At 43.5% G+C, this 27,948-nt stretch overlaps 2 protein-coding genes across 3 annotated transcripts; one reads left to right on the forward strand and one right to left on the reverse strand.

The window, feature by feature from the left end:
* Positions 1 to 820: 820 nt before the first annotated feature.
* On the reverse strand, positions 821 to 10,263 carry mturn (maturin, neural progenitor differentiation regulator homolog (Xenopus)). The gene is made up of 4 exons (XM_037093578.1): positions 10,033 to 10,263; positions 9,676 to 9,909; positions 4,861 to 4,983; positions 821 to 2,439 (listed from the first exon to the last, which is right to left on the reverse strand). The coding sequence occupies exons 2-4, from the start codon at positions 9,832 to 9,834 to the stop codon at positions 2,332 to 2,334; spliced, it is 390 nt and encodes a 129-aa protein (XP_036949473.1). The 5' UTR covers positions 9,835 to 9,909; positions 10,033 to 10,263; the 3' UTR covers positions 821 to 2,331.
* LOC119017128 (SH3 domain-binding protein 5-like) lies at positions 5,471 to 27,753 on the forward strand. Of its 2 annotated transcripts, none has more exons than XM_037093577.1 (10): positions 5,471 to 5,536; positions 12,684 to 13,024; positions 13,533 to 13,595; positions 16,577 to 16,705; positions 23,133 to 23,297; positions 23,434 to 23,564; positions 23,850 to 23,892; positions 24,248 to 24,464; positions 24,584 to 24,964; positions 26,554 to 27,753. In XM_037093577.1, the coding sequence occupies exons 2-10, from the start codon at positions 12,944 to 12,946 to the stop codon at positions 26,727 to 26,729; spliced, it is 1,386 nt and encodes a 461-aa protein (XP_036949472.1). In that variant the 5' UTR covers positions 5,471 to 5,536; positions 12,684 to 12,943; the 3' UTR covers positions 26,730 to 27,753. The 2 variants fall into 2 exon arrangements, with proteins under 2 accessions (XP_036949472.1, XP_036949471.1); XM_037093576.1 differs by lacking the exon at positions 5,471 to 5,536 and adding an exon at positions 7,265 to 7,921.
* Positions 27,754 to 27,948: the final 195 nt, after the last annotated feature.

Below are 27,948 nucleotides of genomic sequence, written 5' to 3' on the forward strand. Positions count from 1 at the left end.
CTATATGTAAATATTAAAACTTTGATCAAACTTTGCTGTGTGTATTGAGTGTTGTCTGAATATTCTCACTAAAAGTGGAACGATATAAAGGGTCAGACATCAGCAAATGAAATTCAATTTAAAGCCTTGCACTTGCAGACTATCCGACAAGTTCTAAGTTATTTCACCTCACGTTTAATGTTTTGTCCAAAAATCTGTCATCGTTCCCACTGGAGCGTCTGATATTCAGTTTGTCAGACTTAAAAACAAAATATACACAATTTCTCTGTAAGTGGACTTTCTTGTTGCGTGTTTTGTAATATAAATGAAGACATGAAACATTTTCTGCACCTGTATTCTTATTGATAATTATTAAGAAAGTAGATGTATTATTGGGTGTGAATGTATTAACGTTTTCATTTAGGTGAACTAGTGCAAGTGTAAAATCTCTGCTATCGGAGACAAATAGCATATATATTTTTCAAATGCCCACTGTAAACTATAAGTTCAACTGATCCGTGGGGATGCAGTTTGGTTATTTGCTAGTCTACAAGAAAAATCCAGAAATGGAAACCTCTCTGATGTGCCTCTCTGGTGCTTTTAATTTGAAGGATGAGCCACAGCTTCCTGCCTTCAGTCTCCAGCTTGACGCAGCGCTGAGTGGGCGCGTCAGGTGGCTTCGTGACGTCAACCCCAGTAACACCAGCGGGCTGTTGGCACAGCAGCAGGTCACCAGTCCACTCTGTGATATGAAAAGCCCTCCATGTTAGGCGCCTTGTGTTCCATTAACTTCAGGCCATTAAGACAAAACAGAGAGGGAGAGAAACACGCCGGCAGCACACTCTGTTCACACGGTTTATTGAACAATTCCACACACATCGGAGGACAAACAGAAGATACACTGCATGGGAAACATTCAAATAGGCAATAAAAAGACAAACATTTACAAGCTAAAGTAAACGGGCTAAAGATGAACCTCTGAAACAGTCTGGGCGTGTGGATCAAGTGGTTGAAGGCGGCGGGGGCCCGGAGCATTGCAGTGCACTGGATGTGAGACACAACAACACACTGTGAGAGTAGAGATAGCAGGGCAGGCAGAGGGTGGCTGTCGAGAAATACTTTCCATCCCCTGCAATATCACTCAGGGGGCCTCGGGTGTGCACTTGATTTGAATTTTATGGTTAAGAGAAAACTCGAAAGAAGCCAAAGGAAACTGCAAAAAACAACACTAAAGCGCTAAAGTGGCTGGATTTAGGATTCAGAATGGGGGCAAACTGTGAACCACCAACAACCAGGAAGGAAGACTACAGGGCAGAACTAGGGTGTCATGTGACAATGAGACACCCAAACCGGGAAGGGCTTAAGCTGCAGTGTGGGCCTTTGTCGTAATGGTCATATGATAGTAACACTGATTAAAAACATCCTCATAAAGTGACTTTAAACTCTCTGAGGTGCACTGCCTTGGAAACACTAAGAGACACACCTCAAGAAATGATCCATGCTACTGTGAAGCTGCACACTTTGATTTCCACATGAGGAGCCGACGTGTAAAATGCTTTTCACTGAAACCCTATGCAACTATATTACGTGTGTGTGCGTGTGTGTGCGGTGTGTGTGTGTGTGTGTGTGTGTGTGTTTAAAACAGGATAGTTTTGAGAGCTGCCCCACCTGAATCTACGTCACAGCTATACATTCTCACTGCTTCTCTCCCTCCAGTTGCCTAACCACAAACCGTCAGTTTTCACCCGTTTAACTTTCATGTCGCTCTTGTGTATCCTCCGTGTCAACACACAGGCAGAGAGAGTAGGTTATCTGTCACATTCATCTCCAAACCATCGGGGGGGGATGTGTGTATTGCAGTAACGTCTGACTGTATTTCTGCATAACAAAGCCAGCTGAGGCTGATGTAATATTGCTGTGCTGTGGAACTTTAACTAACCAGATGGTGAATGATTAAGATACTTGCATTGTACATGGCCACTGCTCACGTAGCCCCAATGTGATTTTGAGTGTGTGCGTGTGTGTGTGTGTGCATGTATGTATATGAGTGTGTGTGTGTGTGTATGTATGTGTGTTTGGTTTGGGGGGGGTCGACACAGTGCAACAGAGTGCACTCTTTGGGAAGCAAAGCCACTGAGACATTCAAGAACATGGTGGTGCATTTTTAGCGAGTTGACTGTAAGTGTGTGTGTGTGTGTGTGTGTGTGTGTGTGTGTGTGTGTGTGTGTGTGTGTATGTGCGTGCGTGTGTGTGTTTGGATAAGAGTGTGTTGTTAAGTGTTTGGGCAGACAAGTTGAGGCCCAGAGCTTCAGGGCAGCTCCGCCCCAGCTGCAGACCTCGTCTTGGGGCTTATCACTGCTGGCTGACCCCCATCTGCTGGTGGTCGGGCCCTGGTTCCCCCTCCATGTCAGCGTGGTAATGCTCGAAACTGTCGTCTTCTAAGTCTGGAAGACCCAGCAGCTGCCACGGGAAGAAGGAGAAGGTTGCGTTAGAGTTTGTATTTGCATTGAGATGTGTGGGTCAGCTGACAGCTTTAGTTAGCCTACTTTTTCCTTTGCATCTTCTAATTATTCATGCAAAGTCTAATCAAATAATCAATTATGATGTAATATTGTAGATTATGCAGTATGTAAGAACTGGCCACCTGTTGAATTCATACTCAAAACAAATACCAGATCAGCTAACTTCAGGAGTTCAAAGTTTCATAAGAAAGCAGCTTGGGACCGACAGGAGCACATTTGATGTGATGCTGATACTTGTACCTAGTACTTCTACTGCCACCTGCCAAGAAAGACCTTAAAATATCTGCTTATTCTCTCTCTTGGTTTGTTGGGTGAGACGATCCACATCTGTGCTGTCGACATGAAGCTTCATTTAGCATGCTGTTAGCTTACAGACTGGAAACAGGTGGCAGCTGCTCTGACCAAGGTTAACAAACACCTACCACCTGCATGACTGAAGCGCACTAATTAGAACAGTTTATCTCATTTTTTAAAGTGACACTTTAAAACTGTGGTGAAACAGTGACACGTGGTTTCTTGGGGGGGATGTGCCATATTATTTCTATGCCAGATAAAGTAACATCCTCATCGTCACTGTGAGGCTGCCAGACAACTGGCAACTGTGGCACAACACTTCAGTTAGTGAGCTTCAGGCAGGCAGCTCTTGTAACGTGTGATGTTCCCTCTTTTTTTCCAGTTATGCAGGTTAGCCCCAGATTTGGGATAGTTAATTTGGAGTAAATCACTTCTGCACTTCATCGCGTACCTTGATAAAACCTTAGTTAGTACTAGTTAGGACCTTCATTAGGTTTTATTCAAGGTGCAAACTTGAGAGTTTGACCAATTTTTGGTTGATGAATACACAAATTAATGGATCGTAATACATTAATGGATTTGAATGGATTACAGCCTGAGTTGAGGTGGACCTTCTTATCACATAGTATGCAGAGTAAGCCTGGCTTTTCAAGTTGATAAAATAAGATAAAGGCCTATAATCATTTCATTAAATCTTAAAGGGTTTTGCCCCTTATAAAGCTCTTAAACCATTTGATGATTAAAAACACATAACACTAATGATAGCAATCCATTAATTGCTTAACTTAACTGGCAAAAGACGCAGTTTTTGCTTCGGCTTATCATTATGAAGTAAATATGAATTGCACAGGGCAATGGCTGTAGAAAAATGACACCAGCCGTGTATAGATTGGTGCCCTTTAAACCTCGCTTAACTGTGCTATACTTAGAAGGTCAAATTATTGCACAAAGGAAGTGTGTCTGCCATTTCACAACGAAAAAAAAAAAACAGGAAGAAACAGTAAGTCTTAAAACCTGCCAACTAAAATCATTTAACTACTAATAATTGGTAAAGTTGCTGTTTCCACCTCAACTGTTCCCTTAAAATGCCATTAGCAATTCTCAATTACACCATCACTGACAGTCATTAAATAGAAATTATAGGTAAAACAGTAAAGTAAAAAAGTTCCATTGTGATGATTATTATCATATTTTTAATGGCTACATTTTTAAAGCAGCAACAATGAACCTCCATTTTCTGTTGATCTGGCGCCCCCTGTGGACAAAAGCCATATCCGCACCACCACCTCCTGTCTCCATCTGTCTAGCGTGCTCATTTTTGGATGATTGTAAAATAAATAAACGTTGTCCTAAATTGTCAGGAGGGTCGTGGTTTCAGTAGCCTTTAATCTCTCGTGGCTATTGAATAAGAACAGCTGCAGAATTAAGGCTTCGCGTTTGAGCCATTGAGGTCCTATCAGGGCGAGGAAGAAACGGTCGCCTTTGTAAATTTTGTTTTAGTGCAACACTGAGTCAGCAGAGTGCAGCTCAGCTTCTTTCCTCGGGCTGTGAGACTCCTCAATTCGTCCTCAGCACACTGCCGTTAATAGTTTTATTTGTTGACTGAAAAGTCAGAATCTGACCCAGCGACAGGGATTAAGAGTAAATATAATAACTGTAAAGAAATAGTCATTCTTCTTTCTGATACTCTTTTTTGCTTATATAGTACATTCAAAGACATCTGTATTCAACTGACTGTTTCATAACCAGTCTACAGTTGCTTGTGATAAGTCCTAGTTTCTTGCTTTCATTCTACCCTGTTCCTTTTTACCAAAAAGAGCTTGATGCAGAGAGAACCAAGTGCTGCTAATCAGCACTTCAAAATCACGTCAAGTAGACAAGAGCAGTCTGAGAATATCTGAGTTCTGGGGTGGAGTTCAGCATGTTTTGTCCGTGCCAGAGGGAACAGAATGTATCAGGTTTGTAACAGACACAGCAAGCAGAGGTCACAGCGCTGTGGTTGATGAAGCGTGTTAGAAAGAAAACTGTGACTCCCGAGAGCGTTGCTCATTTGTTTTTTCCTTACAGGCCTGAAGGACGTGAAGACCTTCTCCAGGACCTCCAGCAGAGTCTTCTTCCCGCATGAGGAGATGTAGTCCTGGGCCAGCTGGAGGAAGGGAAGGCAGTCCTCACTCTCACTCCACACATGCTGCAGACGCAGATAAACACAGATTAGTCAATATTCATGCAAGTAGGGGAAGTGGGTTCAGAGCTGTGCACCAGGTGATAGTGTAACACTTCCTCTACCAGAGGAGCCTCGTGTGGGCTGTATAGTGACGTACAATTTGCAGGAATTAGCAAGTAAACAAGTAAAGCAGGCCAGGGCCACAGAAAAAGTAGAGCAAAGCAATTAAACCAGATAAAGAGACGTTTCCTCAAGGACGCGCAGCAGACGAAGGAGTGAAGATAACACAATAAGATATTCACCATGGAAAAATATCTGTAACAGTAAGATATCCAATACTGAAATTCGGAGCAAATAGTTCCTGAATATATCTGAATCGAGGGGTTTATAGTAGATTATGATAAATTCTCTCTCATTACTTCCTTTTTGTCTTGAGCCTCAAGACAAAGTGATGCATCGTGCTGAGGTGCTTCCTCGTTTTGTCTTTACAGCGTTGCTTAAAACTTTTGGCTCCTCTTGAGGAAAGAAATCCAGCAGCGCAGCTCTGAAGCCACTGAATTTAAAGTGGGATTGCACTGTGAGTTTTTGCACTAATATGTTATTCTGGACCTGTTTGTTCAAGACTTTGTCTTCTATCTGACATAACTCTCAAATCACAGGGCCAGTCTAGTCTGCAGGTTGTGATAAGTATACGACTTGCCGGTCTGCTGAGTACAGTGGGTCAGATATCAGAAAGTTTAGCTTGCTAATGGCCAATAAAACAGTAATAATTTAGGCTAATTGTAAATCTTCTAGCCAAAGAGTTCCAACCAGATTAAGATCAGCTGTTTGCTCCCTCAAGGCGCTAAATTGTAAGACAAAAACCACTGCTCGGGGTAGATTATTGGCACAAATCTGCTTCACCCGCTGTTAGTGTTGTTTAATTCGAGTCGAAAGGCCGTACTGTTAGGTTATGTATTAGGTTATTCCATTAGAGGCGCCCGGCCAAGTGTGCAGAGTGACCTGGACGAAACATGCAGCAGGTGTAAAACAAACAAAAACAAAACTGATGTGTACTGTAGAGGGCTTTGCCACTTAGAGTAAAAGTTTGGGATACCCGCATTGATATTTTACTTTGATTTCATCATTAATATTATCATTATTATTTTAGAAAATAATCTGGGGATTTGGATTGTTGAGATTTCCGTTGACATAAATGTCTGCAGTATGTTCAGCTTAAACTTAATGACATAAAGCGATTTATGTGTATACAAAACCATGAAACCTTTACTAACACCTTAATAGCTTCTTAAATTTTCAGATAAGTTTGGGTTCATGCCAAACATGAGGATAATTAATGAGTAAATGAATACTATGGTAATTTAATAAGCCATATTTACAGGTTTTTATTGGGTGGAAAACAAAAAAATAATACTTAAAGGTGCAGTATATAAGAACTGGCCACCTGTTGCAACAAAAAAATGGGCAGCATACCACCAAAGCAACCACTTAATACTTGTAACCAAAGCTGCCATTGGCTAGTTTGTGCAGTTAGCTCAGTTAGCCGTGCAGCTAGCGGTCCAGACTGGGAGCTCGGAGCACTGGTGTTTACATCTCCAGCACAGTTGCTTGCAGTCTCTGCAGCAAAAATAAATACACAGTAAAACTGTGACTTCTGTTCAGTAAATGTTTGAATGTTTTGAACTGAAATAACATCAACAGAATGTGAATGAACAACATTTTTGACATTTCTATGAATTGTGTTTCAGAGATATATACTGAAGTTAGCATGCTAACCAGATAGCCCCGGCACGTTCCAAAGCTCCTGTGCCAGCAGTGAAACTATGTAAAGTGTGAATTTGACAGGTGGCCAGTTCTTACATGTTGCACCTTTAAGTATCCCAACTTAATTTCACAGTCATCACTGTGTGTACTGATGGAGCTTTGAGGTAGAAACATCATGGGTATGAAGTCACAGGGTGTAGCAGGGGCACACCTTGCTGTGAGAGTTTTAAGGGTCATGCGAGAGTCATGTGAATCAGCCCGAAGGAGACGCTTCTACAGCACTGTGTCCTGCTCTGTCTGCTCAGGGATGGTTGTTCCAGCTTGACAGTGATGGATGGGCTCTCACATGGGCGGGTGTGCCTCTGCTGCACTGGCAAAACCTCATCTTTCAGCTGATCTCACAGAGCTAATCCAATCCCCCTTGTTTATCAGCTGCTAAACGCTGTATCACATGACCTGCATGACTGAAAACTACAAAAATGCACCCTGAGGGAAATTACAGAGCACTGACAGTGATGTGCCGCAGCACTGTTATTACGGTGTAACTGATCTGACAGCGCCCTCTGGTGAAAGGGCAGGGCAACGATACACAGATTTGAGTAGAAAAACTGAGAAAAGGACTGTATGTGGGTAAGAGAGACACAGAGAGAGAGAGAGCATGTGAGACGCCCCGCTGACAGATGTATTGATCGAGCAAGAGTAACTAGATCTAAGAGTCCTGCAGAGAGATGGAGAGTTATTCTAGCTGCTTTGAGAGTGCAGAGCAGAGAACTGTGTGTGTGTGTCTGTGTTTTTCTGCGTGTGTGTCCTGCAGCAGCTGACACACATCGGATTCATGGGCAGGAGAATAGCTGGTGGTTGCGAGGGAGAGGAAGGAGTTCACTAACCTCCTCGTGTATTTCTGTACCTGCATCTTGCTTGTGTGTAACGCTCAGCTATGTGTCCTCTCTGTAATGAAAGGAAAGCCCCGGCCTAAGCAGCCATGCGTGCTCTGCTGTCTGCAGGACAGAAGGGGCGAGGCCTGCAGACACATAACACAGGCACGCTGCGTGTGACATAATGTGTTGCTGAGTGAACAGACGCCCTGGCTCCTGGGTCATCTCCATCTGCTCCCCGCCCTGTTAGCCCCTGTCACAGAGCAGGAGGAGCTGTAGGACTCGCAGCACCACCACTGCAGCACAACACTGTAGGACACATGGTGAGAGCCTGTAGGTCGTCAGAGTGGCACGACTGTTAAAGACACTGCGCTCACATCTTCTTCAGTGCTTCTCCTCCAGTTTGGGGGATTGAAGGAGTTTATGTTCAACAATTACAGACAAACTGCACAGGATACAAGATTTTTTTTAAATTGGTAAAACAAAACATTAAATCAAATGTGGAGAATTCTTCCAAAACTGGGTGACAGGCCAAAAGTAAAGGACTTGTGTGTCAGTATTTTATTGTATTGTTAAAATACAAAATGGAAATAAAATCCCAAGTTCACTTAAAAATAAAAATTTAGGCATTATCTACTCAGCCCCATGCCAGTGGAAACGCAGGTCCACAAGGTATTTTTGGAGCTTTCCAGATAAACATAGTTACTGTATTCTTCCCAACAGCTGAGGCAGACAGCAGTGTTTTATGAGGTTAAAAAAAAAAAACATAAACTATCAAAAGATCCCACACTGATTTGAAAAGACGTCATTCACACCCTCGCCACACGTCCAACCTGCTTCAGACGGGGTGCGTGCTAATGCTATTAGCTGAGCAGCTACTGTGAAGATTTAGGCTTTGTAAAGGGCTTAAATAACATCTTCTCAAATCAATGTGAGAATCTGGAGCTTCCAGGGCCTTGACTGGAGGTCATTATAGGTTATTATCTTCAGTTGTTTCTTTTGCGTTTTAAAACAGTTGTTTAGTAGAACGCTGCAACTCTGTTCAGCTGTGAAGCTCCAGAAATGTTTTGTGGAGTATCTCTCCTAATTGTAGCTCAGTGTGCAGAATAACACTTTACACAAGAAGTCAGTCCATAAATGACAGCTGAGGTCTTCTAGTACTAATTTGCAATTTTACAATACAAAAGCTGCTTCCTTTCTGTCTGCGGCCCACCATCAAGTCTCAGTTTGGGCCCCCCGTGAGAAAAGCTCTGGGCACCCCTGCTTTACATTTGGAATATTTAACTCTCCAAACTGTCAAATGAAGAATCAAATATACACATTCACAGACTTTATCCAGGTGGTGTCCAGGCAAACATTTCTCCAGACAGTGGGGTTCCACCGGTGTAATCTCGGCTCAACACTGCAAAACTCGCGATAATTAATTCAATGTAAAGGTCCGAAAATGCGTCCCTGGTTAATTATTCATTGGACGTCTGCAGAAAATAAACGCGTTTGATCAGCTCAGTCAGCAGGTGAACTGTGGAGAGATGTGCGCCTGTCTGCTCCCAGGCTGCTGTCACATCTGAGCAGAGGCAGCTGAGCTCGGCCTTCATATGAAGAGCAGCACTGTAACCAGAAGGACACTTCAGAAGAAAAGCAGCCAGTGTGTTAGTTATATATGCACCGATGTAGATGCTGTGTTGTGTAACTGTTGTGCCGTATGTGGCGACTGCAAAATGGTCTGTGGGTCTTTTATTTTGAAAGGAGCAGGCCTGGTGTTTTCTGTAACCTGGCTCACTCGGTGCTGTTGTGGTTCGGAGGGTTATCGCAGCTGATTATGATGGAGGAAAAACACCATCGACAGCGTGGGGTGGTGGAGGGGCGGAGGGGTGTGCACCCAAAACTGAAATGACATCATCCCCCTCAAATCTTCACCCAGCACCCCCCTCCGCTGCCCTCCCCTCGCCTCCTATGACCATCAGCTGAAAAAACAGGGACCGACCGGGACAACCCCACCTCCAGCCCACCCTCGACACACCTACAAGAACACACACACACACACACGCAGCCTGAGGCCCTGCAGCGGCTCACTTACGAAATTGTCGGTGCCGCCGGGACACAGCACGTAGAAGGAGACGCCGGGCTCTGCGTAAAAGTCCAGCCGCCTCTCGTCGTCCTCCTCGGCGAAGATGAGGTCGAACGGGTTACCGGAGCACCACTTCTCCGCCGCCTCCACCAGATGCTTGAACTCCATCCTCTGTTGTCCGCTCTGCGGTGTCCCTGGCTCCGGAGCTTGATGTCGATCTCTCTGGCCGTCACGGCGATGATGCTCAAGACACAAAAAACAGCTGATCGGACAGCAGCATCAGCAGCCTCCACTACCGCATCTCCTCTAGTGCACCGTCTGCATGGCCCGGGAACACAGATAACACAGTTGGTGCATAGAGCCTACCGGGTCTGGTGCTCATCCGTTCTCAAAGCCCCATTCCTCTCTTCCTCCCCGCGTTATGAAATCAGCCCGTCGGTCGCATACATGCATACGCAGGAGGACGCTGGGAAGAACGCGATGACGAACAGTGGAGCCGGGCAGCCGTCCATATCTGTATAGGCCCGCTGCCGAGGCAGAGTGTGAACCTGCTGACATCATGAACCGAAGCCTTTTGGAGATTTAACATGATGCAGGATACTGTAGAAGCTGCGGAAGCGTCAGGAGCATTAAAGATTGATGAGAGGACGGACACTGCGGTGCAATACTTTCATATAGACTGAATTATTGAAGGATCAGTTCAGTCATTAGAATAAAAGCGTTTTACAGTGTAGCCTACACAATTAGATGAATGACAGTGGTGTTTTATTTGCTGAGGATGAGCAAGCCAACAATTAAAGGCTCAATATGTAAGAGTTTTTGTTTAAAGCATTCAAAACTTATAACTGTTATATCAGGAGGCTAACCCAGAAGTTAGCATCGCCCTGGTTCCCTCCACTAGAAGCCTACGGGATTTTTCAACTGGATTTTGGATTTTAAAAAAATAAATAAAAAATCAGAGATAACTTCAGTAATCTTATTTAGCCACTTGTAAGCAACCGCAACACATAAGTGCTTTATAATTCAATTCAAAAAAAAAATTTTTCTAAAAAAACTAGTTTACTCTGCGATGAGGGAACCAGAAGTTCATGAACACCGACTGATTTCCAGGTTTTAGGACTCATTACTGCAGCACTTTATTCAGTGTGTCATTTTGGAGTACAAAGAAAAGGTACTTACACTTAAATGCACCGTCATCTGTCATTGCAGCATCCCTCATTCAAATGTTTGTGTTTGCACAAAAAGGATTGTGGGTAAGAATAATCAAATCAATTTATCTATATAGCCAAAAGTCATAATCACAGTCCCTCAGTGGGCTTTACAGTCTGTACAGTGGACGACATCCTCTAATGTTAGAGTCTCTACTGAAGATGGAAGAAGTAACCAGAAAAAAAAAAGAATAACCAGATTATCATGCTGGCTCGCAGAATGCAAAATGTGACCTGATGTACTTTTAAATTTAAATTTACATTGCAGTGTTCACTTGATAAACTTGTTTATGTTCTCTGAGATCTTCATGGATGAATGATGTACTGTACAACTGCAATTAGCAAGAAGACACTTGCTAACTGCCGCCTCTGAATTCAAAAGGAGGCCAATTATTACATATTGCACCTTTAAAACTCCAGTCAGTTGAAGGCTTTTTGTAATAACTTTTATTAAAAATAAAAATGAAAATTATATATACACCGTTTACTGGAAAGAAATGAGCTGACCCCATCCTCAAGCTCAGAAAGTGAAATATAATAATAATAATAATAATAATAATAATAATAATAATAATAATAATAATAATAATAATAATAATGATAATAATAGCAGTAGCAGAAACTTTACAAACAGCTCCTTCCTGGATCATCTGCTCTCCATAAACACTCCAGCAGTGTTTACAGGAATCCAGGCTGCTGCCGTCGTCATGCCTCCGGTCTGACCCTCCCTGCTCCTCCGAGTCCTCACCACCAGAGGGCGACTGAACCCAGCCCACAACTCGGGCCGGAGCTGCGTCAAGCTGCCGACAGGAAGCGTCGACAAAACCGGAATAGCACGGAGTCTGTCCTTTCAAAATAAAATGTGTTGGGAGTAGTGCAGGTTTATCTGGGCAAATGTTACATGAGCTAAATTAAGTACAGTAAAGTAGCATTATTTAAATTCAGGCTAAACAAAGTCACCCATGTCCCATTCAAACAATTTGTCTTTATGACATCCATTTATTACTAGCAGACATCAAATCACAACTTCGTAATGGCTGTAGGCTTCTTCTCTTGAATCCTTCAATCAAAATGGCAGCATATGACCACATTTAATTTTGCGATAGTCTAATAAACATAGGTGTTTGAGGATAAATCGTTACATCCAAGCCAACACCATGTTACTGAGGGCTTTCAGGTGTGAATGTAATGTCTGTACCTGTGAGTGTGATCAGGACAGTCCTACAAAAATAGAGCCTGGCTCTCAGTACAACTGCAACAATTAGACAACCAATCAACTAGATGATGAAAAGGAAATTAAAAGCCAATTATTTTGATAACTTATTGTTGTTTTAGGCATTTTTCAAGCAGAAAATGTAAAACATTTGCTCTTTCCAACTTCTGCAACGTGAGGATTGGCTGCTTTTCTTTGTCATTCGGGATGGTAAATGAACAGTCTTTGAGTTTGGGACTGTGATGGGACTGAAAAAGCCATCCGAAGACATCACCATGGGCTCTAGGAAATTGTGATAATCTGATAATCGTAAATTCTGCATATTTTTTTACACCATAAACCAATCCATTCATTGACTAACCTTGAAAATAATCCTCAGAGTAAAAGTAAAAAGTAAGGGGCCAGATAAAAAGACAAACATTTTTTTGATTGGGGTTCCTGACACAGCACAAACTTTTGTTTTGTTAACATGTCATACTCTGCCCACATTTTGGCTTCAAAACATAGCTACACGACACGTGCTTTTATTTTGAAAGTCCACACCAGAAGTAGCTCTATTGATCGTCACAGTGAGTTTCATACTTTCTTGTCCACAGTTGGTCTGCTGTCGCTCCCTGAGGTGGAGGTCCTCCACGCTGTGAGCTCTCCCTGCGGCCAGACGCGCTCCTCTGCAGTCCGCGGCTCCTCCAGACTCAAACCTTCAGCCGCCCGGAGCCTGACATGTGCCCGGTGTAGACGTCAGTGAGGGCGGATCACCGCTGGACACCCCTCGCTGTCCGGCACCCCGCGGGGTCGCGCTTTGTTCGCAGTGAGGACCTCCTGTGTCTGTCCCTAAAAACCTCCAGAAAGCCTCAAAATGGACCCTCTACAGAATAACGGTGAGGAGGACTCGCAGTGTGCCGAGGAGGAGGAAGAAGTGGTGGATCCAAGAATCCAGGTGAGGTTGTGTTTGCTTTATCCTAATAGATCCAGATGTTGCCACCAGTGAAAGTGACACTGAGGTGAACATGTGGAGCCCAATGACAACAAGTGTCAGGCTGTGTGGAGGAAAAATGCTGATGTTGAGAATAAAAGCCATTTAGAGGTGAAATATTACAACTTTATTACATTTCTACTGTATTACAGCAATTACAGTGCACTTAAAATAACACATTTAACTGGGAGTGGCTTTTAGTCATCATATACAGTCTTCCAAAGTGTCATTAAATAGATTTTTATGGAGTTTCTGTCCCTTTAATGCCTTATCAGAACACACAGGGACACACACACACACACGCACACACACACGCACACACACACACACACACACAAACACACACACACACACACACAGAGGGCTGCATGCGCAGTAATTTGGTAAACAGAAGTCTGTGTTAACCATACCCCTCTCTCTCTCTCCCTCTCTCCCTGTGCTGCCCCATGTATGCCATGTTTCCTGTAAACAGGGCGAGCTGGAGAAGTTAAACCAGTCCACAGATGACATCAACCGCTGGGAGAGCGAGCTGGAGGTAAGACAAAACACCAACCACTGACGGCGCTGTCGTCGTCATTAGTGCCTCTCCCTGCTGGGTAAACACTTCCAGCAGCGGCTGAGCTGCTGCTGCAAAAGCACTCATCTTTTAACGAGCCATTAAGTCTCACTTTCAGACTTCAGATCTGATGCTTCCATACAAACAATTCCCTGCCTGACAGCGAGGCCGCTGCACAGAGACGGCTTTGCCTGAGATGACTTGGGAAGATGGAAATGTTCTCAGCGCGGGAGCTGCTTCTGAGGGAAAATGTGGAAAAAGTGAAGCAGCGAGCGTCACTCCTACATAATTACACTGCACTGTATGAACTCTCAGAGCTACAAGAGGCAGACTATGATCTGAATGTTAAATATAATATCAGAATGGCACATTTGGTGCAGTCTAAATCTCGAGCGCTCCCCTCGTCTCTTCACAACTCCCTCGGCCTTTAAAAACACAGCCTCTTAAAGAGGAGGGAGGCTGTTACAGGCAGAGAGGAGCAACTGAAAGATAGGTGGCAGGGTTGTTTTTTGGTTGTTGTTTTGTACAGCGCCCACTTGGATTTAAATGTGTGCTTGGAGGGTTACTGTTCAGCAAAAGTTAAAACATTCCAGAGGCAGGCCACGGTTTTTCTTCTCCTCAAAGTAGGCCTCTTCTGTTTCTCATTAGACTTTCACTCACGTCCAAACACCACAAACCAACCAGTGCTGGAATCATGTTATCAACTGACAGAAATGAGATGCTGAAGTCATGTATTGAAGGGAAACGCTGGATAATTATTAGAGATCCTGGTTATTTTTTTTTATTCCATCTGGTGTGAAGATGTGAACGCATGAAGGCACACACTTCTTCGACTCTTTTTGGCAAAATTTTCATGCAACAGTTGTGTCAGCAGAGTCACTGATATAAATATATCCACAGAAAGGCAAACAGAGAGAGAAAGAAGGCCATTCATCGCGACGCAGAATGAAAGTCAGGAGCTGAAGAATGTGGAAAGTGCCTCAAGCAGCCCGCCGGTTATTTTCCTACAGAGTCTGGAGTTGATTAAGGACGATGTGCGGTAGATTCAGAGGATCCAGGGAAAGCTGAGCCAATGAGGTTAAATCCTCGCTCACATATGAGGCTCTGCGCTCTGCCAGCAGGGAGGTAAACCTCTCTTGTGCCCTGGCAGAGATACTGCTGAAGATGAGACAGTGAACATGTGCCATCGTTAAAGGGGCACTATGTAGTTTTTGAGAAGAAATTCAAATAGTAGCAGTATTTAAAATACTAATGAGGTAAAAATGCAAACTCAGAAATGTCTTGTGTTTTGTATTATTTGAAGCTGGAAAGGTGGCGGGGTCCGCCAAATATGAACAAGTTTGAGTATGAAGTATGTGTAATCCTTTAAAGTTTCTTTATTCAGTCATAAACACGAAGAGAGTCAGTGAAGATATCCCTCTCCTGATTAAAATGTCCATGTGTATATACGACCAACAGCAGCACCGACTTCATGCTGCGTCACTATCTCGGAGCAGGAACAGGAAGTCAGGGTGTCACAGGAATTGTGCTTCCTGTAGCGCCCTCTCTCCCAATTCCCTCTTTTACCCCCTCTTGTATCCCTCCGTCAGTTTAATGCACAGGATGCAGGTGCTGCCGCCTTTCAAACTCTCCTTTTTTTGTAATGGAGAAGCACAACTACTCACACACACACACACACACACACACACACACACACACACACACACACACACACACACACATACAAACAGGTGGCCTTGCCCCAGTAACCCTGCCGTATAGACAAGATGATGATAGCCCTCATATATAAGAATAACAGGTCTGCTGTCTCATTGGGAACAATGCCAACAGATGTACACACACACACACACACACACACACACACACACACACACACTCATGCTATAAGTCACTACAAAAGAATGTATATAGGACAAGGTTTGCTCACCAACAACCGTTGGAGCGAAAAAAGAAAAAACAACACAGAGGCACAGCTGCTGTGTAAATCAGTGACTGTGCTTGTGTTTGGGTAATGGTTGATGACCAAATGGACCAGCAGGACAGCACAAGCTACAAGCCACGAGGCAAGCCAACGTGTTGGTAAATGCTTAAAATATACTTTTGTAAGCTACAGTATGAACTAACAAAATGAGTGGACAACCGTGCCGTTTGTTCAGCGAGGCTGAGCTAAGCCCGGTGGTGCTTTGAGCTGATCATCAACATGCCAACATGTTCACATACGGAGATGTTTAGCAGGTCTGTTTGCCATGAACACGATCTTAGTTTGGTCTGTGAGCATATTGCAAATCAGCCCTCAACACAAGACAAAGCGGAGGATGATGGGAATGTCATTCGTTCTGTACTGGAGACTGGAGACATGGGCAGGGCCCCACTACTACACATGTACTGTAACCTTTGATCATTAAGATTGGTACAGGGTCTTGTAACAGGGTGAACGGTGTCTCTGGGGATGCCAAATCACACAAAGTCCCAATTTCTACATGATGTTGTCAGGAGGTAGAGCTGGTCATCTAGCAACCAGAGAGTCGCTTGTTCGAATCCCCGGCTCCCTCAGCTGCATGTTGAAGTATCCCAGACTGCTCCTGATGAGCATTTGGCCTCTACCATCAGTGTGTGAATGTGACAAGTGTTGTAAAGCTTTGAGCGCTCAATTAACTGGAGAAGTGCTACAGAAATGTTAAGTCCATGTGTAGAGTGACCCAGAGTATTTATTGTGCTGTGTATAAACAAGTGGGCAGCAATCAAGTGTCTTAGCTTTATCATGTTAAAGTGTATTTTCAGACAAATTACATTTTTAATAATAGAAGCCAGGACGAGGACTGACGGCAGTGGTACAAAGCCACACTGCCTCACAGATCTCCAGTTTCCACCTCCACGTCATCTTTAAACGCAGCATCTTGACTTCAGATTGTTTCAAAGCTAACATCTTTGTGTGTGTGTGTGTGTGTGTGTGTGTGCAGGACTGCCGTCAGCGGTTCCGTGCCGTGCTGGTGGAGGCGACGGTGAAGCTGGACGAGCAGGTGAAGAGGATCGGACGAGCTGTGGACGACTCCAAGCCATACTGGGAAGCCCGAAAGGTGGCGAGACAGGTACGCACGCGCACACACACTCTTATATACACACACACACACACACACACACGATCACAGAGGTGAGCTGGAGTGACTCCCGGGTCGGCAGACAGAGAGTGTGAGGGCAGGCTTACTGAGGATTAGCAATGAGAAGTTTGAAGAGCTCAGCTTATATCTACTTAAAGGGAGCACTGTCACATGAGGCCTATTTTTATCCTCAGCCTTACCTCTGTGTGAGATAGTGTCACACACATCGACTCACTGTGGGGAAGAGGAATTGTCTGACTGAACTGCTACACCTGACGTGCTTTTCATAATCCGACTCGCTTTCTTTTGCTGCATCTTAGAAGTGTCTGTGTTTTCATGCTCGCTGCATTGTTCCAGGTACATGCAAAGTAGGTCGACTGACTAACGGTGCCGTTCTCTCTCCAGTGGCTCGTGTCCTTAACTGTCTGATTGCTCTGACACATTCGGGCGTTGATCTGATTGGATACTGGCAGAAATTCAGAGTCCATCGTCCCCCTCCTTTCAGCCAATAAGGAAGAGGCTTTTGAGTCATCCATCAGAAGGCTGACATTTGTGTGTCAGAGCTGAGCTGTCAAACTGAAATAGATTGTGTGCATGCGCGTGTGTGTCTTTGCGTGTGTCCTTGCTTATCTCTGTTGCAGTGTGACAAACTACCTGCCGGTGGCTTCTGCTTCTGACAGGAACACGTGAGTGACTGGGATTACAGGGAGGTTTTGAATTTTGATGGAACCAGGGTTCACGTGAAAGGATCAGAAGCGCTCCCTAGCTTTGTGTGTTTGTGTTTGTTTGTGTGTGTGTGTGTGTGTGTGTGTGTGTGTGTGTGTGTGTGTGTGTGTGTGTGTGTGAGTGAGTGTGTGATGAGGGGGATTCAATAGAGAAAAGCCGATGAAGGCCTCGCCTCGGGTTAAACTGCTGTGTTGTACGGTAATGATTTATGGATGAAAATTAATATTTAATACATGACCTACTTTGAAGGGATTCAAATTCTTACCCTCACTGACCCTACCACAAACACACACACACACACACACACACACACACACACACACACACACACACACACACACACAGTATTGCACCCACCCCCACCCATAAGCTCATCTCAGCCCCCAACCCCCCATGTTTACCCCCCAACATTCCAACAGACAGAGGGGGGCGGTGTATAGGAATTTGCCTCTACTGTCCTATCTTTTATCCTTTTTACCCAGCATTCTCTTCTGCACCACTGCCTGCCTGTCTGTCTGTCTGTCTCCAGCACCCCTCTCCTTCTTTCTCACCTCCCGAACACTGTAACGTTGCGGAGACGAAGGTGTCAGACTGTGTCACAGCGTCTCACATGTGAATTAGAAATGAGTCACGTCCATGGTTACACACTCACACACACACACACACAACAAAAACACCCTTCAGTGGGATGATATGAACAGGAGTCATGCACGCACGAGGTGACAGTGTGTCATGATTTGAGACCCGAGCCATTGTGTTGTTTGCCTGAGAGAGTCAGATATTGTGGGCTTCATGACATCAAGTTAATTAACTGATAACAGCGCTCAGTCATTTGCATGCTGTGTCTCGCTCAGCGGGCTTTTGTGCCTTTAAGATAACCGCAAATTGTGTCCTCGGCTTTTGATGCCTGTTACTCACCAGGGCGCTGAAGATTCGTCTTCAGTTCTTTTTTTGCCATCTATAGACAGACAAAGCGTCACATAGTCAGTGTGTTTGCTGAGCTTAAGTGACAACACAATGACTAAACACAAACAAGCCGTGCATGAGAAAGGAAGTGTGCTGCTGCTCTGCCCAGGAAGTCCTGTAGGACGGTGTAAGGGACGGGGGACGGGCAGTGCACTGCAGTCAGGGTGTGTGTTTCAGTAAACAGCAGTCTTCCAGCTCCTACAGTGTCTTGCTTGTTGTGAAGATGATGGTAAAGCAAATCCATTACACAAGCTCACATGGCATGTAGCCACCACACAACAACTTTTTTTGTCAGGGGTCACCAACAAAGAATTTTCGAGAAAAACTGCCAGCATGTCAGAGCCTTTATATTCCTAATGAAATGCCAATATAAGCCCCCAGGAAGAGCTCCAGGCTTTGAAACTAACTATCATCGGGGCCAAACTGTGTAATTACAATGTCAGAAGGGCCACAAACTTACATTATAAAATCAGTGGCTGTAAGAAGATGGTGGATGCAGCCCCCACAAAATAACTAATTCTAGTTTCAGAAGTCGAGCTTATTTTGGCACCATGCTCCATTGAGCGGCTTTCATGGGAATTAATGGGGCTCCACCGCCGATGCTGTATCCAGATTTTACTTGATCCATGGCACAGCTAGCTAGACAACATAGAAAATAAACAGCTGCGCTATCAGGCAGGCAAACCTTAAAACACACGCTAGGTATTTACATTCATCCGTAGACATCCGTAGAATATAATTAAGAATCTAAGTAAGAAAGCTGTATTAAGGTAGCTAAGTAGCTGCCTATATTACAATTAGCGTTGCTGCAAAAATCCAAGAGTAGACCTGGGAGTGACGTGATGCAGGCAGATGAAATATTTAACTGACATCAGTTAAAACTGGTATGGTCTAATTCAGGGGTGTCTGAAATTGTATTAGAAGTTTATTTCAGGCATGCATATAAGAAATATAGATTATAATATTTAGGATAACAGGTAAGGAGGGTATATAAATGTTTTGACATCTTTTTGGAGTGTCCAAGTCTTAATTAGAAGGGTCAAACCCCATAATCACCCCGTAATTCAAACCCTGTTGATAGTGTTAACATCTCATTTCCTTCTCTGTTTCTCTTCATCAAATATCCATCATCCTCCTTCTGTTTTCCCTGCGTCCTCTCTCTCCTCCGAGCTTGGGAAATGGGTCATCATGGGGGACAAAGAGGAGGGGAGCATCTTGTCAGTCAACCTAACAGATTAAGCCACACACAAAGAGCAAAATGTTATCTTCCACCCCCTTCCGCTATCTCTTCACCCTCTCCGAGGGGTCTTGACAACCGCGGATAGCTTATCTAACCAGTGCAACACTCAAATACGACAACAATAGCGACATGAAGGATGCCAGCTTTGGATTTCCTTCGATTTGTGTGAGATGATGCAGACCTGTGCTTGCTCACGTCACTGTGTTGAGCGTTTATCATAAACAAGGCAGACGGTGGCAGGGGTTCATGTTACAGAGGTTAATGTAGCAGCAAGCAAGGGAAGGCCGTGAGAAAAAAATGTGCAACAGCCAAGAGAGCTGCGCTGATGTTTGTGGAGTCTCATATGTTACATAAGGCTTTCTGATGTGAGATGTCCTGCTTGTTGTCCATTTCGTCTCGAAATGCCAGTTTTCGCAACAAATAGAATGATAAACGCATCGGACTCAGCGTGCAAGACTCATCTGTGACGTTTTCTTTAATGTGCTTATCGAAACATTGCCTGTTAGCATCACCGCAGCTGTCATTATGGCTCGACTTGTTTGTCGTATATTATAGGCGATTTAGTTGACTGAGCCGTTTTACATAAAACAAAATTATATTTCGCTATCTTTACACTGTGGGGTATCACCCAAAGGACGTTACCTTTTAAACACTTCCTAAGCATGGCAAATCTAAGCACAGAGAATTGCCATATTTACAGGGAGGAACTTGGCCAGGTAGATTTGCCTCAAATACAGCACCTTTTTCTAAAATACTGCAAATACTGCATACTTTAGCAAATTACAGTTGAGGAAGTGAAAACACCATTTTATTTCAGCTCAGGTCAACTTTTCTTTCCTGTCATATATTGATGTTGGAAACACTCCAACAAAAATACATTTAGATGTAAAACCAATTCATGTTAGAAACTGTGATACGGTCTGTAGTTCAAACATGAATGGATGGCTTTATTTCGTAGTAAAAGTGGCCATTTAGCTGCAACAATGACATACAATAATCCATTCAAGACACACCACGATAGAAACACAAACTAGACCACCAAGTTTGTTCTCATTGTTCGATGCAGCCAGTACAAACAGACAATACAGCTGAAACAGGACAAGGGGCAGAATGACAGATTTAAAGGGCATGATTTAAAATGCCAAAAGGGCCGTACACCACTTACAACAAGCGTTTGACCTACAGTTTGAGGAAAGTTGTCCCATTAATATCTCGCACTGAACAAAATGTACTGTAACCCAACACTGCATTTAAAGGACCAGAGGATATGTATCAGCGGCACGGCCAGTTGTTGTGTAACTTTGGCTGTCTCTGACACAAGTGAAATTATCTGCCAGATATCTCGCAGCAGCATTGTTCACAGATGTGCTGGCTGCGACCCTTTGCCTCCTGTAAACCGCTGAGTTTCTTAAAATGAAAGCATGCAAGATCGATGGGAGCACAAGAGTTTTTGTTCATTCTGTTTGTGATTCACGTGTGATGTGTAGCGGCACAGCAGTCTGAAAACTAGCATCAAGACCAATATGTATGGTGTATGTACGTATAAATCACAGCAACAGCATCTTTCACTGTAAGTTCCTTCAGAAGCCTTTTTGTTTTTGGTTTATTTCATGCCTTTAATACCACAGACCAGTAAAAGTAGCGATGTCATGTCGAAATATTTAGTAAAACTTAATTTTACAGGTCTGCAGATTTCATGGTAAGTGAGAGGTAATAACCATGTTTCATATTAGATATGTCTTTGATTGATTTATTACCACAATAATGAACTCAAAATGTCTTGAAAATTACCCCAATATTATCTGTATTATAATAATATAATATTACCTGATGTCGACTTTGACACACAGCTTTTTATTTTTTACTGCAAATGTATATCGGTTCCAAATATCAGTCTCGGTCTCCTTGGTTACAGATGATAGACATTGGCATCAGCCCTAAAAAAAACATATCGACCCCTGATTTTCTGCTAGTTTCTGTCCATCTTCCCATCAGTAGGCCACTGAATTTAAATGTGTTGTTGCAGCTTAATTACTAGTTTCTATCCAACATCTGCAGGTCAGTTAACAGAAGTGCATTTGTAGCCATTTACATTTTCACATTTTTCTATAATTCAAGCAGATTTATTTTCCCTAAATGTCTTTTTTTTATGTTAGCCACCATAAATTGATAAGTACTGACAAATACAACCTAACAATAAAGAATCACGAAGCTGGTTTAAATATTTTGAGGTAATTATTGATAATTTGTTGGGCAGTTCCAATCATAAATACAAGAAGTATTGATTCAGCATTTAATCTGCAAAGTCCATTGAAACTGAAATTATCAAACAAATAGAGTGTAGTAAAAGTACAACTTTTTCCTCAAAAATGTAGTGGAATGGGAATAAAAGAAGTATCACAAAATGGAAATAGTAAAGTTAAGTACAAATACCTTAAACTGTACATAAGTACATTCCTTAGGTAGTAAGGTGAATGTATTTTGTACATGAACTGTTTAATATAATACTTTCTCCAGAAAAAACAAGGTCAAGCAAGACATTTTAATCTGGATGTCCCCAACACTGATGTTAAATCCTGGTGATGTCATCAGCTCAGTTGTATGTCTCCCCAAGAAAAAGGTCACGGTTAGATTTACAAATTCTTCGTCTAACCAAACTCTCATTATTTTCGTCTTATTCAAAGAAATCTGATTGCAGTTGTGACTGCTTAATCTTGGTTTCCAGCCAGCCAGAGGAGAGAGTGGGTCCAAATATGTCCAGCATGATGAGAATAATCCTCCTATTGACTGTGACTGTGGGCAGGAAGAGCCCACTGACAATGTGTCAGATTTTTCTTAGTGACAAAGCTTCTGTTTGTCCATCAGATGAAGGCACAGTTGTCTGTCTGTGTATATGTGTGTGTGTGTGTGTGTGTGTGTGTGTGTGTGTGTGTGTGTGTGTGTGTGTGTGTGTGTGTGTGTGTGTGTTTGGGGGGGGGTGCAGTGCAAAATCTCTTAGTCCCTCTGTGGCTGTCATGAGGAATCAACTGTGGTTCCTTCAGAGGAAATATAGGTCATAAGATACACACAGTCAGACACACACTGAAAGCACCACTGCTGAACTGGTGTGACAGCAGATGCTGGGCTGGTGGTTGTAATGAAGAAAGAGAATGTTAAGTGGTTTGAAGCTGTCGGGACGCTCTCATATACGCTCTCCGCCTGCAGAATTCAGTGAACTCTCAGTGGAACATGAAACTCTGACCTCCACTGCAGTAATATCTATATATATATATATATATATCTATATATATATATCTATATCTATATATATATATATATATATATATATATATATATATATATATATATATATATATATATATCTATATATATATATATATATATATATATATATATATATATATATATATATATTATATTAGAGTTCCAAGCTGACATGCTGCCACAATTTATGATATCATATCTACCCTACTTTCTGAACTGCAGGCCCAGGTTGAAGCCCAAAAGGCAACTCAGGAGTTCCAGCGAGCGGTGGAGATCCTGCGGGCCGCCAAGGAGACCATCGCCCTGGCGGAGGAGAGGCTGCTGGAAGAGGACAGTCGCCAGTTTGATTCCGCCTGGCAGGAAATGCTCAACCACGCCACACAGAGGGTACGAACGTGATGCAAGACAGCTGAAATATATACCAATCCTAACAATCATCTGTGCGTAAGGGTGAAGGGGAAGTAGTCGTTGTGATGAAACAGGAATTTATGCAGTAAATGTAAACCTTCCTTGATTACTTCAGGTGATGGAGGCCGAGCAGGCGAGAACGCGCAGCGAAGCCGAACACAGAAAAACGGCAGCCAATTACAATTCCTGCATCAGCAACATGAGGCAGCTGGAGAAGAAACTCAAGCGTTCGATTAACAAATCCAGGTCTGTGCCTTTGTTTCCCTTCCTTTCCCCTGTTAGGGCCTCGCTGCACTGTATGTGAGTGTGTGTGTTTGTGAGTGAGAAAGAGGGGCTCCACTTATGTCATCTGATGCGGTCCAGATGTTTCTTGCGTTGGCTGTGCAGTGTTGGGGTGTACTCCCTTTGTGAGAGCCAAGGAATGTGAGTGCTCACAGAGGAGTGTTTTTCTTCCAGTGGTTTTCTCCAGCGACAGCTGGCAGAGCTTCTCCTCCCTCTCTCTGAGCTTTTCTTCTTTTTCTCCCCCTGTAGGCCGTATTTTGAAATGAAAGCCAAGTATTATCTACAACTTGAGGTATGTATGCTAGCAGGCTTTTAAATCGATTAGGTCAGGGCAACATTATGTAACTTCTAAAATAACAGCTTGAAAGTCATTTTGATGGTACAGTGTCTTGTAGCAGGGTGAACAGTGTCTCTGTCTCAGCCACTCCACCCTCCTATCACTTGTTCACAGTGTCAAATATATGTTTAAACTCCCAGTCCAGCGGAGTCAGCTATCATGACTACTAGCTGCATGGTTAACTGAGCTAACTCGCTAATGGTAGCTACAATTAGCAGCTCTGTTTGGAGCTGTTTAGAGTTTGGCGGGTGTCCAGTTCTTACACACTGCTCCTTTAACGAAGAAGGTGCATTTGTTTGATTTCTCATAGCAACTGAAGCGTCTCGTGGATGAGCGTCAAGCCAAACTTGTGGTGGCCAAGGCTGAGTACCGCGCAGCGCTACGCAACCTAGAGAGCATCTCCGAGGAGATCCATGCCCAGCGACGTTCCCTCGCCATGGGAACCAGGGAGCAGGGTGTCGGTGCGGAGGGAGACGGGGGCAACGACGACATCGCCAACTTCAAGATGGAGTCAGACAGTCTGTCAAGTGAGTAGAAATGGAGCGTAGAAATGAATCATTGTTCATCCACTTCATCCATCCACATGTTCTGTTGACACATCTGCATGTTTAATGTGCATATCTGTGTGTGTGCGTGTGTGTTTCAGTGGTGTCCGTGTCCATTGACGAAGAGGGCAGTCACAGTAGCAGCTCAGAGGAGGAGGCCGACACTCACTGCACCTCCTCACCCCGAGCCATGCCCTCCTCACCTTCCTCATCCTCCTCCCATCCTTCCACCTCTGCCTCCACCCCCCCTGACATGCCCTGTCCTTACCCCTCCTCCTCGCTCTACAGCCCCTGCTCCTACCTCTCCTCCTCTCCCACTTCCTCCGTCCTCTCCTCCCCCTGTCCCAGCAGCCTGGAGTTAGTGAGTCCATGTAGCTCTCATGACCCAGACTCAGCGTGCGGTTCTGGGCATGCCTCACCTCTCTTGGGCCCCCGCAGCCAGTGCAGTGGAGCTTCCTCTCCAGACTGCGACCAGGAGAGAGGTGTGTGTTCATCACATCAGTGTGTGTCCGTGTTTGTCTCGACTTGTGTGATTTGATTCTTCATCTTCCGTCTGTATTTTATGTAGTGTAACACTGAAGAAGCAGTTCACTGTTTTTGGAAATACACTCATAGTTCTTCCAACAGATCTGAAGTCAGATAGTTGTTAGCCTAGCTTTGCATGAAGACTGAAGGTACCAGCACCTCTGAAGCTCTCTATTTAACAAGCTAGCTAGGAAGGTGTAATTATGCAATTGGCTGTTTCATCCACATGTTTTGTCTCTATAGATAGGCAGTTTTATCAAACCTGGCAACCTCACTGTGACAACAAGTCTCCAGGAAGTGACAGGCTGTTGTTTGCCAAGAAATAGTTGATGTCTGAAACTTTTACTGAAAACACAAATTATTAACTTGCAAGCTTTAGAAGTGTTTGGACAGAGCCAGGCTAGCTGTTGAAGTCATCATAAATGGGTTTATCATACCTTGTGCAAGAGAAAAAGCTGTCAGTAGAGTTTTTAGAGGTGCTCGGTTGATTTTTTTTTGCAAACAAACAAAGGTTTTGTTTACCTTTGTTTCTCAACAAAGTGCATTGTGGGTATCCTTATACGGGGATTCATTGAATGCATTTCCTTCCTCATCTAATACAGTCTTACAGTCTCAACCACAAAATCAATGACATTCCTAAAAAATGACACAGAAAACAGACAAAACCTTGTGACAGGAATATATCGTATGGCTTCCTCCTCGAGGGGATAATCGATACACCCGCGCCAAATGTCGATGTGTAGGCGCTCTGAACAGCTTCCCCTGACAATCTGTCTGAACAGAGTCAGTACTTCAGGACTTCCTTCTGGTGTAAACTTAATTTGCTGTTCTGCCTTTTGACAGTTTATGGATTTATACTCATGAACAAGCTGCAGCCAGTGTGTGTTGATAAAGAACCGCTTTGTACACATTGTTTCGTCTCAGTTCATGTCAAATCTAATCGAAACTATGAAATTGACATCACAGTGCAACATAATTCCTGCACTGTGCCTTTTGGGGGTATTTTGTATTCTGCAGTTAGAAGGATATTATCTGATGATTGTCTTGCAGTGTATCGATTCAATGTATCAAACAGAACCACTTTATCATGATGTTATTATTATCGTGGGATATTTTCAGGGACTAAAATCAATGTTGTATACCTCTAACCTAGATCATTATCAAGCAAAAATCCCCCCAGTCTTTCCAAAAAAAGGACTGGGAAGATGGAAAATGCCCTGAAAGTGGCATTAAAGCTGCATTTAACTCAGACTATTAGTCATTTTTTTGTCTGTGCTGTGGAATCTCAACTCTCCTACTCGGATGAACTTTAGGTGAAGGGCTTCCCATTGTCCACCAGAGCAAATCTGATAAACTGTGTGTTTTATTGTTCAGTAATTTGAAGCAGACAGCATAATATCCATCATGCCATTAACTGGAACTTGTTTGGTTTTCAGTAACATTCTGATCACGCAATAAAAGATAAACTTGTATATCCTGCCTTAACATGCAGATGTACTCACCATTGCTCGCCCTGTGTTTGTGTGTGTGTGTGTGTGTGTTGTAGGTGACAGAGCGGAGGGAGCGGAGGCGACGCTCGAGGCCGGTTTGAACAAGCTGACCTTGACTGTAGCACAAAAGGAAGAGGGGGACTCAGGGGACGAGCAAGACTCCCACTTCATCAACCCTGACGTTTCCTCTCCCAGCTCGTCTTCGACCGTTCTGTTACTCAACAGCGTCTAATGAACGCCACTCTGACTCTTAAAACACTAACTATAGCCGTCTTCAAGCCTCAAACTGGACTGAGTGGCCGAGGATGTGGCTGGTTGAAGTGCACACTCCCATCTCCAGCCTGACGTTATGTCTCCATATTGGCTCATCATCAGATGGTGTCATATTAATGGTGCTATATGTATTGTGTTTGAACATCAGGACATCTTTGTCAAATAAATTGTGAACCCATGTGGAGGATACAGGAGGATTTATTAGTGCTAACATTATTCAAAAGACTACATTTCCCATAAGCTCTGAGGCAAAGAAGATGTTGCTTGTAACCTTGGAACCTATTTCATTAACTCTGTTTCTGCTAAAAGAAGAATACTTTGTGCCATAAAGACACTTGTGTTGTACAGTTCTGGCTCATTGTAGAGGCTGTCAGTCCTCCAACAGTGTTGCAACCTTTTTTTAACAGTGATCAGCGTCAAAGTTGAACATTTTTCAATATCGATATGCTACAGTCGGAACAACAAAGAGACGTTTTGTATTAATGTGAACAGTGAGAGTCTTCTGAAGGTCTGAGTCTCCACCAGGATAAAAACAAAAAGGACTAAACCATCTGTGGGCTGTTCGAATACGTCTTGTTCTACCTTGATCACTGAGTTCTTCCTGTAACGCCTACAAGTCAGTTTTGAAATGTACAATGTGGTGATTGCTTTAGAGGAACAGCTGTCAAGGAGGGAAGTGGGGTGCGAGCAGTACCCTGAGCACTAAAGTGAAGAAGAGACTGTCCTCAGACAGGACTGAGACACAAATCCTCCATTTGGATTTGTCATTGAGTGAGTGATCCTCAGCACAGCCCATCATCTGTGGCGGAGGATTGAGTGAATGCTTTTTTGAGTGTGTCTGTTTTAGAGAAATGCTCAAATACTAGCCTGTAGTTCATATATTCTATATTTATACTACTGTATTCTTGTAAATGAACAATGTTTTGTGGTGACTGTTGTTATTGTTTAACACAAAATGAGCAATAAACACGTGCTACACTTAACTGATTATTATTTTTATGTCAGTCTTGAGGCACTTAAAGCCACATTGTGTAACCATTTTGTATTTCGTGCCCTTCACTGTTTCAAAGTGCAACACAGCACATATAACTCAGCAAGCCAGCTAATGTTACTTACTGTTCAACAGCAACAATCTTTTATTTAGCTGTCACCAACTGCAAAAAAAAAAACAAGCCGGT

The sequence above is a fragment of the Acanthopagrus latus genome, chromosome 3, assembly GCF_904848185.1.
Source record: "Acanthopagrus latus isolate v.2019 chromosome 3, fAcaLat1.1, whole genome shotgun sequence".
Classification (NCBI taxonomy): domain Eukaryota; kingdom Metazoa; phylum Chordata; class Actinopteri; order Spariformes; family Sparidae; genus Acanthopagrus; species Acanthopagrus latus.